This window comes from Delphinapterus leucas, chromosome 1 (genome assembly GCF_059928025.1).
Source record: "Delphinapterus leucas isolate spDelLeu-1000000601 "Yukka" chromosome 1, BTC_Dleu_Yukka2, whole genome shotgun sequence".
Lineage (NCBI taxonomy): Eukaryota > Metazoa > Chordata > Mammalia > Artiodactyla > Monodontidae > Delphinapterus > Delphinapterus leucas.
Genome location: NC_143129.1, coordinates 142691453 through 142708762, shown reverse-complemented (window position 1 = coordinate 142708762; position 17310 = coordinate 142691453). Strand labels below are relative to the sequence as shown.

The window sequence follows — 17310 nt, the reverse complement described above, 5'->3', positions numbered from 1 at the left end:
ATGTTTTTGTTTTGTTTTTGTTTTCTAAAGAAGAGAAAGCAGCTCCTATCTCCTTTTCTGTCTATTCAGTATCTTCTCTCTCCAATAATAGCCAAAGAAGTCACCTTGAAGATTTGCAGTGCCAATAATCCCCATGGGTATCACCATCCCCTCCACCACCTCTACCACCATGGCCCCACCACCATACCACACACTAAGCTGTGTGGACCCCTGCAACAGGTGCTTTCCAGATATAACCTCCTACCAACCAGGCTGGGCCAGTGTTATTATCCCCATTTTAAAGATAAGAAAACTGAGGTTTGGAGAGAACAGTTTAGCTTAGGAGATTAAAAACCATGCTATGATCGCTAATTATTAGAGAGAGGCAAATCAAAACCACAGTAAGGTATCACCTCACACCAGTCAGAATGGCCATCATCAAAAAGTCTACAAATAAATGCTGGAGAGTGTGTGAAGAAAAGGGAACCCTCGTACACTGTTGGTGGGAAAGTAAATTGGTGCAGCCACTATGGAGAACAGTATGGAGTTTCCTTAAGAAACTAAAAATAGAGTTGCCATATGATCCTGCAGTCTCACTCCCGGGCATATATGCGGAATAGATGAAAACTCCAATTTGAAAAGATACATGCACCTCAATGTTCATAGCGGCACTATTTATAATGGTCAAGACATAGAAACTACCCAAGTGTCCATCAACATACGATTGGCTTAAGAAGATGTGGTATGTATATACAATAGAATATTACTCAGCCACAAAAAAAGAATGAGATATTGCCATTTGCAGCAACATGGATGGACCTAGAGATTATCGTACTAAGTGAAGTAAGTCAGACAGAGAACAACAAATAGTATATCACTTATTTGTGGGATCTAAAAAATAATACAAATGAATCCATATTCAAAATACAAACAAACTCACAGACATAGAAAATACACTTATGATTACCAAAGGGGAGAGAGAGGAGTGACAGATAAGTTAGGAGTATGGGATTAATAGATACAAACTACTGTACCTAAAATATACAAGCAACAAGGATTTACTGTGTAGCACAGGGAATTATACCCAATATATTATAATAACCTATCACGGAATATAATTTGCATAAAAAAAAGAATCACTATGCCGTATACCTGAAACTAACATAATACTGTAAATCAACTATACTTCAATTAAAAAAAAACACGTTGTGGACTTCGTGTGTTTGGATCCTGTCCTTTCGCTCTCAGCAAGGTGATGTCCAACTTTATCACCTCAGTTCTCATGAATAAAAGGGAAACAATAGTAGTGTTTACTCTACTGTTGCCTATTAATTTAGACAACCCTTGTTAAGTGTTTAGCATGGGGCCTGGTGCATAGCATGCTTTCTATAAATTCTAGCTATTATTATTATTGTTATTATTATTACTGGTGTTGTCGAAGTTTGCATCATTATTAAGAGGTAAATTTGAATTTAAAAATCAAGTCTGATTCCAAAACTCAAGCTCTTTCATTCTACTGCATTGGGTGAGACCCTTTTCATACACTGTTTTGTTTACTCAAGGCTGTCATGGAGAAGTGGTTCACTTCCTTTTCACAGGTGAAGAGACTAAACTGGCGGGACCAAGTTACTTGCCTAAGATCAAAGAGCTAAGAAATGGCTGACCCTAGACCTTGGGACCACCATCCCCAGTTCTTTCTAAGACACTACTGCAGCCTCAATTTTTGTCTGAAAACAGTCAAGAAATGCAACAGAAGGGTGTCTGCCAGGCCCTTTATCTGGGACAAGATTTCTTCTTCCACAACTGATGCTCAGCGATCTTTGTACTTTCTGAATACATATCCCGCTGACCCACTCACTGAACCTCAGGATCTTTACTCAAGGAACTAGTGAAGTCAAAGCCTCTTGTGAGAGGTTGGCAGCAGCAATTTTACTTACACACTGATCCCTGACACAGGGTCCCGGCACCAGGTCCCAATTTCCTTCACCTTGGGAGGGTGCCAGCTGTGTGGGACCAGGGACAAACTGCAACCCAGCCATTTCCTAGGAAAGAGGCAACCTCGGCCCCTTGGAAGAAACCATGAACTGATGGATTTACAGAGAAACGGCACACTGTAGCAGAAAAGCATTGACTAGAGGAGGCCTGGGTTCCTCTTTTGGCTCTTCTCCCTAGATGTGTGTTTTGAGGGAGGCCCTTTATATCTCTTCCCCATCTGTGAAACAGACATGCTGGTTTACAGCATGAGAGTTAACTAATGCCTCTTTCATGACTAAGAGGCTGAATAACACTAATCCCTGTTGAGCATTCCTTCCTGCCTTCTTCATTCGTTAGCTTATTCAATCAACAAATATGAATCCCCTGGAGCAGATGTGAACCCAAGTTTCCAAGCTGCACATCCCCAGGGGCAGTTGTCACATTGTGATCACACAGACCATTCACATAGACCAGCCTGTAGACAGTGTCCTCTGGAGACCTGCAACTCAGTGGCTCCCCTGCAGATACAAGTGGTGATCGTGGTGAACAAATGTTCTCTGTCCTCCTGGGACTAATTATAAGCAAATGGATTGTGTTAAAGGTCAAGAGAGGTAATTCATTCAGTCGTTCACTAACTAGTCAGATGCCTATTATGTACTAGGTTGTGTTCTAGGCATGTGAAAAGGCACGCTAAACCATAATACAGGATATTATCAACAGCTTGTTTTCCTCTCATTTCCCCCTCTAAATTCTTATTGTTCTTGAAGCTTCCAGACTTATCTTCTCTAGGGCATCCATTGCACTGGATATATTTCTATCTTTCTTACTCACCCTTGGGTTTCCTAACATAGTGCCTGGAGCAGAGAAGACAGTAAATATTTACTGAAGGAATGAATGCCTCCATGCTTACACACACACTTCACCCTCTGCCTAGAATGTTCTTCTCCTTTTTTCTTGTCTGAAATGTGTGCACTGCTTGACTCGGCTCAGTTGTAACTCCCTGAGGAAGCCGTCCATCAAGTATGCAGCGAGAGGTACTGACTCCTCTCTGCTCCCGGAAACCCTGTGCTTCTCTCAGCTGCAGCGTTGATTACATAGTTATCGTAATCTTTTACATTTCTCCTTCCTTCCTAGACTAAGAGCTACTACTGTAAGTGCAGCAATAGGATTAAGCATGTGGGCTTTGTCTGGAGTTGACAGTCTTAGGTTAAAACCCTATCTGGGGGTCTTCCCTGGTGGCGCAGTGGTTGAGAGTCTGCCTGCCGATGCGGGGGACGCGGGTTCGTGCCCCAGTCCGGGAAGATCCCACATGCCGCGGAGCAGCTGGGCCCGTGAGCCATGGCCGCTGAGCCTGTGCGTCCAGAGCCTGTGCTCCGCAACGGGAGAGGCCACAATAGTGAGAGGCCCGCGTACCGCAAAAAAAAAACCCTATCTGTATGAATTCTGGCTCTGTCACCTTGAAAAGACTATTTCTGTTCTCTGTTCCCTATTTCCAGATTAGTAAGTTGGGGATTCCACTACTCACATCATAGAACCGCCATGGCCATCAACACTGGCCCAGGGCCTGGCACAAAGCAGGCCTCCAGTAATGACATTTCAATGAGAAGAGGTGTAATATAGATAGAAAGAATGATGATTGTGAACAGGAGGAGGACCGTGATGTTGACGATCATGATTATCATGGTGATTTTGACAATGATGAAATGATTATCTGTGTCAAAGAGCACATGCTTAGGAAATATGTACAGAAATAATTGGCCTGATGATTTCAGATGGAAAAATTGTATCCATTCTAATTGATGGCATTTTGGTTTCCAATAACAGAAATACTTCCATTTTGACCCCCCTCTTCTTCTGCATTCACTGACCTGAAGTATCCATGGATTTTACCCCTTGGTTCTACTCATTTTGTGAAATCTCTGTATCCTTTTCCATTCCCCACCTGTGCCCCAACCCAGCCAACAAAGCTAGTTCAGAATAATGGACGGCAATACGGGACCCACCTTTCAAACGTTCAGTTTGGCTTTACTTAGGCTCAATCTACATTTGCACTCCCTCCTGAAGGCTTCTCTTGTTTATTGGAAGCTAAATCTAGAAATACCAAAGGGGCCCCAAGCAAGAAAAAAAAATGACAAGGCAACTAGATAGAGATGGCCTTGTACAGATCTCATGGGTGCTGGGTCAGACTTTGTCACTTAGCTCAGAGATACTAGCTTGAGGTAAACAGGCAGAATAATTGAAGGGCAAAATGAGGAGAATGTATGGCTTAGTGGTACATTAACTGAGATTCTTCTTTGTGTTAAGTGACCAGAGGAAATAATAAGGCTTTAATAACAGATGATGCTGGCAAACAAAAAATAACCATTGAGGGCTTCCCTGGTGGCGCAGTGGTTGAGAGTCCGCCTGCCGATGCAGGGGACATGGGTTCGTGCCCCGGTCCGGGAGGATCCCGCATACCACGGAGCGGCTGGGCCCGTGAGCCATGGCCGCTGAGCCTGTGCGTCCGGAGCCTGTGCTCCGCGACGGGAGAGGCCACAGCAGTGAGAGGCCCGCGTACCGCAAAAAAAAAAAAAAAAAAATTGAAAACTGCCTAACTTGGAGAGAAGAAATATGAGAACTAGGACAGAAGTGATCTAGCTGATTTTTAAGGTGTATCTCCTTGGGTCCTTGTGAAGAATGTGTAAGCTTTTGACTCACTGAGGCCAAATTGAATACAGAAATAATATTGGAATCAGCCCAGGGGTGAATATCTATGTTACTCTGTGATCTTTGAGAAGTCATTTAGTTTCTCAGAGCCTCAATTTGTTCATCTATAGAATAGGATACCTTGCTTTTGAAAGTTCGTGGTAAGGATTAGAAATCCCTGAGTCTAACTTGATGCTGATCACACAGTAAACAGTTAATGAATTTATGTTGACTAAAGAAACATGCATACAAGAACTTTATTAACCACAACCTTATTCAACCATATAGAAATTATTTCTCACAGCACTTACCATGGCTTGAAGAAGTTAGCTAAAACACATATTGACCAATTGAAGATATAAAATCTCATTCTTTTTTTGTAATACTTAAAATGTAAATAAGTGTATTTCTCCTGTCTACCTCACAAAGTCCTTATAAATATCAAATACAATTAATTATGAGGACACTTTGAATAAAATGAAAGATAAACGGAATGCAACACAGATTTAAGACATTATCTTAAAACATGTATAAATGCCATAGATCTGACACAAAAGGATTTTCCAGATAGAAAGGGCAGTTAACCCTTGGAATTGGCTTACCAAAGGGGAGAAGCAATTAGTTTGGGATTTCAGTGTTCAACAAGGCAGCTACCACGTGGTAGATACTCAAAAATACATACTAAATTAATGAATAGATGAATAAACCTCATGGAGGGCTGGGGTAAAAAGAGGGAGAATGGCTTAAAGCAGGACTCAATATAATGATTCTATGAAGCTCTATCTAAAACTTTGAAACTAAGCAGTTCCCTAACCACATATCCGCTGGCTCATAAGCAACTTGAGGAAGGGGGAAAGGACTTAGTTAATTCAGAATCTGTTCTGTCCTTGCTGTCAGCCCACACACACACTCTTCACCCTAGCACTTGTCCATTGCTGTGTAGAGGATGCAGTCCTCAGCAGAGGCACACAAGTCCCCAAGTTTTCCTTATGCCACTGTCCCTTTGTACCCAAACACGCCATGTCATTTTCTGCCTCAGTTCCTGTGTATATGCTATTCCCTATGCCTGGAATGCCTTTCCCTTTCCCATCCCCCATTGCCCGGTGAACGCTTTTCATCTTTTAAAACCCAAATCAGAAATTACCTCCCTTGGGAAAGCCTTTTCTACCTTACCCAGGTCTAGTTAAAAGATTCTTTCTCTCTGCTCCCTCAGTTACTTGAACATAGTGTCATTGTTCACATTGTTATAATTGTCACACTGTATGATAATTGTTATTTTTATACATCTTCCCTATTAAACGCTGAGCAATTTGAGGAAGGTATAAATTGTGTTTGATTTTGTGGTCCCTCAGCACCTTGTCTGTTAAATGAAAGATCTCTGGGACAGATTTGGGTTCAACTCCTGGATCAACTTAACAGTTCTGTGGCTTTGGGGTCTAGCTACTCTTAAACTCACTGAGGCTCAGTCTCCCCACCTGAAAACAGGAACAGTAATGTTACTCCTCCTTGCCAGATCGCTGGGCAGATTAAATAATATTATTCAAAGGAAGAGCTAGACACAGTGCTTAGACTCCAAAATGTTATCTATTGTCATTATTGTTGTTATTTAATCATTTAAACCATCAGGAGAGAGAACAGTGAACAAGAAGTAGGCACTGCTTCTTCCTAATGGAATTTACAATCTAGAATGGGAGAAATTAAACAGATATTTACACTTTAAAAAAAAAGCTGTGACACATGCTCTGAAAAAGAAAACACAAAAACTTTGGGTTGAATATGGTCAGGATAGGCTAGGACTGTGGTAGGCTGAATAATGTCCCCTCCCAAAGATATCCATGCCCTAATCCTCAGAACCTGTGAATATGTCATCTTACACGGTAAAAGAGGATTTAGAAATGTGATTGTGTTAAAGATCTTGAGATGGGGAAATTATCCTGGATTATCCAGGTGGGCTTAATATAATTATAGGGGCCTTTATAAGAGGAAGGGAGGAAAGTCATAGAAGATATGAAGACGGAAGCTGAGGCCATAGAGAAGATACTCCGCTGCCGGTCTGAAGCTGGAGGAAGGGCCCATAGACCAAAATGTGGGTAGTTTCTAGGCTGAAAAAGGCAAGGAAACAGACTCTCCCCGAGAGCCTCCAGAAGGAACGCAGCCCCGCAGACCCATTTTAACCTATGACCTCCAGAACGGTAAGAGAATGAATTTGCGGTACTTTAAGCCACCAAGTTTATGGTAATTTGTTAGAGCAGCAATAGGAAACTAGTATACACGCTCTGAAATAAAACTTTGGGGTATATAGTGGTTAGGATAGGGGAGGTTTTACTGTAACCAAGCAACTGCTCAATCTCAGTGGTTTAACCTAAAGGTCAGGCTCGCTCGCTCTCTCTCGCTCTCTCTCTTTCTCTCACATACACACACACACAGAGACACACACACACCACACACAGAGACACACACACACTACACACACAGACACACACACACCACACAGAGACACACACACTACACAGACACACACAAACTACACACAGACACAGACACACACCACACACACACAGACACACACACACTACACACACACACACCCCCCACACACAGACACATACACACACACACACAATACACACACACACACAATACACACACACACCACACACACACTACACACACACAGAGACACACACACTACACACACACAGAGACACACACACACTACACACACAGACACACACACTACACACACACTACACACACAGACATATAGACACACACACTACACAGACACACACAGACACACACAGACATACATACACTACACACACACCACACACACACACTACACAGACACACACAGAGACACAGACACACACACCCCCCACACACAGACACACACACACTACACACACAGACACACACACTGCACGCACACACATACTACACACACACAGAGACACACACACGACACACAGACACACACACAGACACACACACACACACTACATGTCTGATATGAGTTGGAAGTGACTCTGCTCCTCATCCTCACTGAGGGACCTGCCATCTAGTGATGTCACCCTCTCAACACATGGCTTGAAAGTCATGGAGCTAAAATTTGAACCAAATGTTTGACTTGAAGCTATTAGATGCTCAGTATTGACTACGATCCTACATTTGGAGATCATTAGCCAGAGAAGCAAAAAGAAAAGTGGAGACGTTAATGTGTGAGTTGTTGCTTCATATTCTACTTGGTAAAACAGTGGGTTTACCAATGAATAAAGTAACTGTCACTAACCCTCTTAACCTCCCCACGAACCAGAAATTTTCCCTTGATGTTAGGTATAAAAATCTTTGAATGTCAGCACTCAAAGTGGTAACTGAAGACTCTGAGTCAACCTGTTGTTTTATAGATGAAGATTCTGAAGACTTGCCCAAAGTCACATAGATTTCCTGCCAAGGCCAAGACTGTTTCTCAAAACAGCACTTTTCTTAACATTTTGGGTGGGAGAATTGAAGCAGAGAAAGACATTCCATGTAAAACTTTGCACCATTTTAATAAGATAGATTCAGATATTATTCCACATTTCAGGTTTTAAAAACTGAGGTCCATGGAGTTACTGTCCCAAGGGGTACAGCTTAACCTTCAGCCTCTGGAACCCTGCCCAGGCTCCTAACCTGTACCACACTGCCTCATCTGGGTGGACGTGGCCCTCTCTCCATCAGTGCTGGTATCATGGAAAGGCAATAATGGGATTCCTTCTCATCCCTTACCGCCCCCAGGTCCACACTGCACTCCTGGGTTGGAGGAGAAAACAGGAAATGTCCCAACAGTGAGTCGGAAAGTTGAATATTCTCTCCTAAATCAGTCTTGTGAAGCTAAAAGTCAATAGAAATCTCTCTTCAGCACTAGTAAAGATATGGGAGATTTATAGCCCGTGAGGCAAAGATGAATGCCTTGCCTGTTGAAGGAGTTAATTGGAAAGTACTCAAAACAGTTACCGATACATTTGGAAACAACTTTTCAGATGAAGGGCGTTTACCAGGTTCTGTTTTTCTGCTGGGAGATTTCTTACTGTTTTTCATTGTGAATGCAGGCTATGAAGAGATGTCTTCTGAAAGAGAGGCTTGAGGAGCAGTAAGAATGTTTTGACTATGCCATTTTCCCTGGGGGTAGTATATGGTCAAAACTGCTTTTGGGTTTCCAAGCAGAGACTGAAGCTATTTGTGTCCTTGGGTTTCATGGCATTGGTGTGCTGGGACACCTCCCCTTTTTCAGCCAGCTCTGTACTTTTGACAGCCTGATACCACTATCCTAGAGTTTCTGGGAGAGAGGAACTCTTACAGAACATGTTCTTTAAAACTGCAGCTTCTGGGTTTGAATCCCAGTGCCACCACCAACTGGTTGTGTGAACTTCAGCAAACTGTTCAACCTCTCCGGGTCTCTCAAAGGGAGTGCCTACTCCCTAATGACAGTGCCTATCTTAGGGTGGTTGTGAGTTAATACATATCTACCGCTCAGAGTCATGGCTGATGCACAGATGTGCTCACCGTTAGCTGCTGTTGTTAATAATGACAGTAGCAAAACCACGTAACCCCAAAGGACTTCTGTTTCCTCGTCTGTAAAATGGGGATAATATTTCTCTCAGGTGACTTGTGAGCTTAAATGAAATAATGCACTTAGTGCAGGGATTGGTACAGAGTGGGTCCTTCCATCAATACTGTCTTCCTTCCTTCCTGCAATATAGTTCAACACAACAGTCACTAAGCAAGGCACATGGGTGGGCGCTAAGGGGAATTAAGAGCACAGAGCTGGCTAGAGCACATCTACTGTTAATTCATTTGTTTCTGAGAATTACAGAGCCAGGCATTAGGGTCCCTTGCCCATGACATGGAGATCAGAATGAGGCAGAAACATCTTAAATTCTTCCTAAGGTCTTACCACGCAGCTTAAAAGGACTAGCAGGTTAGACTAAGAGTGCACGGATATATTTGATGCTAGCTGCTTTTTTGCGATATGTCACCTCATTCCTTTAATCCTTGTTAGTAAGTGAGGAAAACTGAGGCCTCCCTGAGGTGAAACATTTGCCTCAGCGCACACAGGCAGGAGCGGCAGAGACTAAATTCAGAAAGCGGTCCTCAGACTCCCAATTCAGTGTCCTTTCCTGGGTACCACAGCTTGGGGAAAAGCTCCAGAGCATGAACTCAGGAACAGCACCGGGTGAAAAACAAAACACAGGAGACTTTGGGGTGATATTTTTAAGGGTGTGGAAGATGGCACTTCTGTACTGATCCTTTAAACATTTAAATGACGATGCTGCTTTGTTTTTGTATATCAACTTCAAATGGTTAAACACCTTTCCCAAGTATGATTTCCCTCTTACGATTTCCTTTTTCTTTCCTTTTTCTTACCTGAGATCACACACTGATCTCTGAGATGAGCTCTTGGCTGGCTCACAGAAAGTGGAGAGTACAGGGCTCAGAAAGTGCTTTGAATTCTACTGTCTTCTCTGCTCAAATTTTGGTTGGGGAATTGTAATGATATCAACAATTCTGAATATTTGTATGGAATTTTGTTATTTACAACAGTACCTTCAGATACATTATCCTATGTAATCCTCACGGACAAACTATCAAGTAGGTATCATTAGACACAAGTGGTTCGTTCAAGGCCACATAACAAGTGGCTGGGATGGCAGACCTAGACTCAAATTCAGGCGTTCTGTTTGAAACATTTCTAAACACCTCTGTCCAATAAACCACTCACTGTGATCATTCTAAAAAGGAACCAAACCAGGGATCAAGAATAGGGGCCTGAGTCAAATATGTCTGAGTTTGAGTCCTGAGTCTGCCTTATCTGCAAAATGGGTTAGATGAAAACAGTAATAGAGTGAAGAGTAAGGAGTAAAACTTTAACTTTTCCCAGTATTATGATTCAAAACTGTTCATTATTGCTGAAGCATGTTATCTGTAACTTGCCTGTATTTAGCATGTCCTAACAAAATATTAGTATTAATTTTTAAAAATCACCCCAAGAGCTTGCTATTTTAGAGTTTCACAGACGAGGAAAACCAAACCCAAGAGTCAGTGATCAGAAAGGAACACTGACCACTGGCCCTGAGAGCATGTCACTCCATTTCCAAAGTGGGGTACTAATAAATACTTCTGAGGTTTCTTCTCTGAAGAGCTAAGCACAGCTGTCTTTTTTTGAGAAGTCAAAATGACAACATGGTACAAAATCCTTCCCAGGTTGATGGAGGAAGGGCGCTGCATTAGGTATTCACATAAATTCTCTTAATTTCCTAGTCAGGTCCATGTAAGAGTTTGCTAGGCCTGCCATAGAAAAGGTACCCCAGACTGTGTGACTCAGACAACGGTTCTGGAGGTTAGAAGTCCAAGATCAAGGTGTCATCAGGGTTGGTTCCTTCTGAGGGCTGTGAGGGAAGGATCTGTTCCAGGCCTTTCTCCCTGGCCTGTAGATGGCCGTCTTCACGTTCACAAGATGTTCTCCTTTTATCTTCATGCTGTCCTCCCTCTGTGTGTATCTCCATGTCCACATCCCTCCTCTTTATGAGGACACCAGTCATATTGGATTAGACCTGCCCTAATGACCTCACTTTAACTTCGTGACCTCTGTAAAGACCCTATTTCCAAATAAGGTCACCTTCTGAGGCAGTGGGGGTTAAGACCTCAACATATGGATTTGCGAGGAGGGGACACAGTTCAACCCATAACGGTCCATTTATTATTACTGTACCGTATTGCTATTTTAGTTTGTAGAATTACCTGCCCTTTGAGCTCATTGAGCTGTCCTAAGCTCTTTATGTAAAACTCAGTTGACTGCTGAGAGGTAGCTATTATTATCCCATTTACAAATGAGAACTGGGCACAGAGAGGTTAGGTAACTTACTCAAAGCTGAACAGCTAGTAAATGGTGGAGCCAGAAATTGAAACCAGCTGGGCTGCCCCAGAGTCTGTGCTTTTAAGTGCCAGGCTGTGCTGCACTCACAGTGCTGGATCTCACAGTCCAAACCTGGGGCTGTTCAAAGGGCTGGGGTCTTGCAAGGTGGAGAAGGACCAATTGTGACCCAGGGGCTAGGGAAGGCTTCTCAGGGAGGTGATACCTGAGCTGAGTATTAGTGAAATGACAATCAGGATTCTGGAGAGAGGAGTATGCATGGGGTAGAACAGGCTGGAGCACAAGGGGTGCAGGGCCAGGAGGCTGGGGTGGGAGCACCTTGGCCTTGTCAGCCAGGTGAAGGGGCTTGGGTTCTACCTGCACAGGCAACAGGGGACAACTGAAGGAGATTCAGCAGGAGTGTGACATGAACAGATTAGCCTATTAGAACCACCTCTCCAGTGGAGAAATGTAGGTGCATAGTTGGGGGAAGGGAAAGCTTGACTCAATGTCGAGGTAACACTGGGTAAATGCAGGGTGCAAGCTGCTGGTTAAGACCGGACATCAGCCCTGCAGCTGTGCAGGCCACTTGATGGTTCATGGTCAAGGACAAAGCAACACAGTTCAAGAGGCCCCTGCAGCACATTTTCTCCGCAAAGACAGTGGTGAGGTGGCCAGTCTTTAGGAATCGGGAATAATTGGGTGATCTTTCCTTGTCCCCTTCTCAGATATTCTCTTGGAACTCCCAAGAAGGCTCACCCCAACGATCTGATCTGAATCCCCAGTGAACTCCACTCTCCCAAGAACAAGCTCGTTAACAGCAGACCATTTTTATGGCTACATCCTTCTCAGCGGGCCCATCCCCTTTTTCAGATGTTACCCTGTCTCATGACCTATTTATTAAAGATCAGAGAAAGACAAATATCATATGATATCACTTGTATGTGGAATCTTAAAAACCCGTACAACTGAACTTATCTACAAAACAGAAATAGAGTTACAGATGTAGAAAACAAAACTTTCGATTACCAGGGGATAAGGCATGGGGAGGGATAAATTGGGAGACTGGGACTGACATACATGCACTACTGTATATAAAATAGATAACTAGTAAGGACCTACTGTATAGCACAGGGAACTCTACTCAATGCTCTGTAATGGCCTATATGGGAAAAGAATCTGAAAAAGAGTGGATGTGTGCATAACTGAATCACTTTGCTGTACAGCAGAAACTAACACAACATTATAAATTGACTATACTTCAATACATTTTTTTAAAAAATCAGAGTATTCAGGGAAAACAACCCTGAAATTGTTCTTGAGGGCTTGTTAAGTGGTCTCACAGGCATTTAGAACCCAGGTTCTAGACTAAGTGCTGTCAAAAATAAGCCACATAAGACCTTGAGAAAGTCCTGCAGTCCCAGGACATCAGAGCATGAGAAGACTGCAGGGGACGTTTAGTCCCATTTGGGAGGTGCAGTTCCCTCAGTGGCTCCCTTGGCCTCCAGGATGAAGTACATCTGCATTCAGGGGCTTTCTGGTCCCTATTTACTTCTTGGGATTTGATCCTAGCTCCTTCCTTCCTGGATTCTCACCCCACCATGTTGCTCAGCTCTGCTCCTTTGTCCGTGCTCTGCTTTCCTCCCCTCCTTTCCTCTTTCCCTGATGAAGTGTCACCTAGTTCTCTGACGTGCAAGTCAGATACCAACTCCTCCAATGCGCCCGGGATGGTTGCACTTTGGGTTAGCCCCCTATTCTCGGTGCTCCTGTTGAAACCTGAGCCTTTCTTCCTTATTCTACTTTTCATTAATACTGCAGTTGTCTGTTTTCTTGACACTCTCCCCGGCAAAACTGAACAACTAGAGGGCATCTATGATAGGTCCCCTCTCAGAAATTCTAAGCAAGGGCCTGATTCAGAGAAGCTGTTTGGTGAATTTCTATCAAATAATGCAAGGGGAGAGCGTAGGCATCTGCTGCTCGGAGTTTACTCTCAAAATTAACAACAACATTTAGGAGCTTCCACTCTGTATGAGGCACAGTGGGGAAGTAGTTACAAAGTGTGTGCCCACTTTCCCCCGTGGGTCCCAAGTCTCCCATCTCTAAAATGGGACTTGTTAGACCGGTTGGTCTTTGAGAAATCTCCCAACTCCTACGTTTTATTTTTCAATGGCTGGCTCAAATCACTTGACTGTTAAGAGGCAGCAGTAAACATAAATATGGATCTTTCAACTCCAACTCCAATGCTCATTGATCAAAAATTCAAGTACCATTTTCTAAGCTTACTAGCATTCCCAGCTCAAAAATGCTAGGATCCTCTCTTGCCAAGACTGTGGGGCTACCCAGCTGAGGGAGTGCACTAGGGTAGAACTTCACTCTCAGATTTAGAAAAACAAAAGCTCATCAATCTCTCTTTGGGTGGCTAAACTACATAATAAACTATATGTTTATAGAAACCCCCTGGAGCCTTATGTCTATAGGGGTGAATGATATGTTTTTTTATAACCAAAAAGAATGAAGGATACTTGTACCTATTGATGCAAAACAAACCACCTCAGGACTGAGTGGCCTGAAACAATACCCATTTTTCCATATCTCACAATGTTGTGGGATAGGAATTTGAGCAAGGCTCAGCTGGGTGACTCTTCTGTTCCATAGGGTGTTGATGAAATTGACCCAGTGGTATCTCACTGGTGGATGGGCTGGTCTGCAGAGCCCTGGTTCTTGTCTTGCGGGAATGTTGGAAGGCTAGGCTTAGGTGCTCAACCAGAGCACCTACCCGAGGTGTCTCCAAAGACCTCTTATGTGGAGGCTGAGGGCTACAAGAGTGAGGGTTCCCACAAACCAGATGGAAGCTGCATAGCCCTTTATGTCACAGCCTCTGAAGTCACATAATGTCACATGTGTTGCAGTCTACTGGCTAAAGCAGTCATGATTCTGCCCGGATTCAAGGGAAGGGAACGCAAACTCCACTTCTTTATGGAGGAATGTCAGAAAATATGTAGCCAAGTTTGAAAACCACCACGGTAACATATACTAAACACTACTATGCACCCAGTATTTGCTAGGCAAGGAAAGTTTACTCTCTTAATCATACTTACTGCCTGGGCCTCCACCTTGAACTCTAAACCCAAATATCCAACTGCCTACTCAGCCCCTCAACCTACAACTTACTATGTCTAAAACTGACCCCTGATCTCCTTGCAAACCTGTGCTACCTTAAATTATCTCATTCAACCTCAACTCCACTCTTCCAGGGGCTCAGGCTTCACACCTTGGAGTCATTTTCTTTCACATCTTTTTGGTCCAATCCTTCAGTTAATCCTGTTGAATCTACCTTTAATATATATCTGGAATCTGACCATTTCTAGCCGCCTTGACCGCTAAGATTCTGGATTGAGCCACCATGTTCTCTTGCTTGAATTAGGGCAAGAGCCTCCTAACTGGTCAGCCAACTTCTAATCTTGCTCTTTCTATCATCGAGTTTGTAAACAATAGCCAGGTGACCCTTTTAAAAAGTAAGTTGGATCATTCCCTTCTGCCACTCACGACACTCAGGTGCTCTCCATCTCACTCAGAGGAAAACCTGCAATTCCGACAATGGCCTCCGGCACCCTACGTGACCTGACCTCTACCTCTGACCACTCTCTCCTTTGATTTCTCTTCGCCAGCCATTTTACTGCCCCTTGAACACATCAGACAAGCTTCTGCCCCAGGGCCTTTGCATTCGCTGTTATCCCTCTGCAGAGTACTCTTCCCTAAGAGATCCACAGGGCCATCTTCCTCACTTGCTTCAAAATTCTGTTCAAATGGCACCTTACATTGATGCCTTTCTTGAAATTATCCCATTTAAAATAGCAGCCTCTCCTGCTTGGTGCCTCACCTTCCTTAAACTCTTCCTCATGCTGTGGTTCTATGTTGAATTCACTGCCATTTGACCTAATATATATATATATATATATATAGTGTGTGTGTGTGTGTGTGTGTGTGTGTGTGTGTGTGTGTGTGTGTCTTCACCACTAGAATATAAGTTGTATAAAGGCAGGCATTTTTGACTGGGTCACTGCGGCATCTGTAGCCCCTGAAACATGCCTGACAACACAATGCAGGTGCTTAGTAATGCATATTGAATGGATATTTTATTGACTTAAGAAAAAAACCAAATCCTCCTTTTAAAATGAGAAATAACCCATATTTCTCTTTTGATCTTTTTTTCCCTCTTTGAGCAGAAAAAGTTGCATAACCACATCAGCTTACCCCATAACTCTATTATCTTCTCTCATAAAAATGTTATGAGCTAACATGCCCTTTGGTACATCTTTCTCCTCAGTTGCCTAACATTCCACCTGTTTTCTTGTCATCCTTGCTAGTGATACCTGGCTTACAGCTGGCACTCAATATTTATTATTGACAAATTGCAGCCTGTGCTACTTACTGTGTGATATTGAGCAACAGACAACATTCCGACTGTTTCCCTCCATAAGAGCTGGGGCAATTGGCATTGACCTCACTGTGTTGTCATGTAGGTAAAATGAAATAATGGATGCCAGTGCATATCCTGGCACATCAGAGAGGGCAAAATATAAGTCCGTTTCTTTTTCTCACAATCACACTAGATCTATTCAGCCTGCCACTTTTCCATCAAGGAGGAGTTTCTCAGAAGTTACTAAACCGCAGGGTAGGGGAGAGAGAGAATTCAGAGGAGGGGAGACGGAAGCCATACCAGCGTGCCTTTGCTCTCTCTTTTCCAAAACTCAGCTAGTTAGACTGGAGGGTCAGCCACAGAGAGACACATGTCCGCTGCCCTGGGACAAAGGCGAGCTTCTCCTGATGGGTGACTGCTGAAGTGGGTCCTCCATCCCAATGTAACTCTGGGAAGGAAGCCTCCTGATTCACAGGAGAAAACGACTTGACTCCAAACGTATAATAAAGAAGGTATGGAGGTGAAACGCATCCCTGCCCCGCCCCCTTGGAAAGAAACTGACTTATTGAAGGGGGGAAGGGAGGGGGTGGAGAATTAGAGAAGGAAAAAGGAAACTATGGTCAGTCAGGCGGAGAAACTCCAACTAGGCAAACAGCACGTGGCCAGCCAAGGAGAAGGGAAGCCCACCTGCTCTGTGCTGGGCACGTCCCCATAGGTCATGTCTATTTTTTACAAGCAGCTCCAATCATCTCACAAGCGAGTTATTCTAAGTAATCCTATTCTACCAGCGAGGAACCAGACGCTTAGGAAGATGCGCTTACTGGCCCCAGGCCACACAGTTTATAAGACGCAGAGCCGGCAGGAAAGTCACAAGCCACAGAAGAGCCCCCGCGGCCCTGCCCTCTGACCAGGAAGCCCACGAAATCTCCGGAGGACCGGCACAGTCCCCAAGGACAAGCAAACAAAGAGGCCAACATTCACTGACACCCAGGCTGGGGGCGGGGGGGGGGGGAGAGGGGGGAGGAGGGGAGGTTGGAAGCCCAGCTCGCAGGGTTAGAGGTAGGGTCCCTCGTGCCACCACTCCTGAGATCCTCTGTGCCCTCAGCCTCCAAGGTGGCACAGGACGGGTACATACGCCTCTTCCGTCCGCCCCCACCCCCCCACGCCAGGCCAGTGTGAGCTGGGCGGCACTAACACAACTAACACATCCTGTTTATTCCTCTCCATGGGGAGGCGAGGTGCACAGGCAGCCTCTCCCCACGCTTTCTACTGGGAGGAACTGGACCCGGCAAGAAAGGATCGACAGAAAGCCCACAGCTAAACCCACAAGACTTACCCCTTCCATGGCTTTCCTCCGAGG

At 44.1% G+C, this 17310-nt stretch overlaps 1 protein-coding gene across 1 annotated transcript in view; it reads right to left on the bottom strand.

The window, feature by feature from the left end:
* Window positions 1–17310, bottom strand: part of FYB2 (FYN binding protein 2) — a 106172-nt gene extending 88862 nt beyond the window's left edge. Inside the window, 1 exon segment of the mRNA XM_089911313.1 lies at window positions 17287–17310. Within this exon segment, the coding sequence (XP_089767439.1) occupies window positions 17287–17295 (9 nt within the window). The 5' untranslated portion in view covers window positions 17296–17310.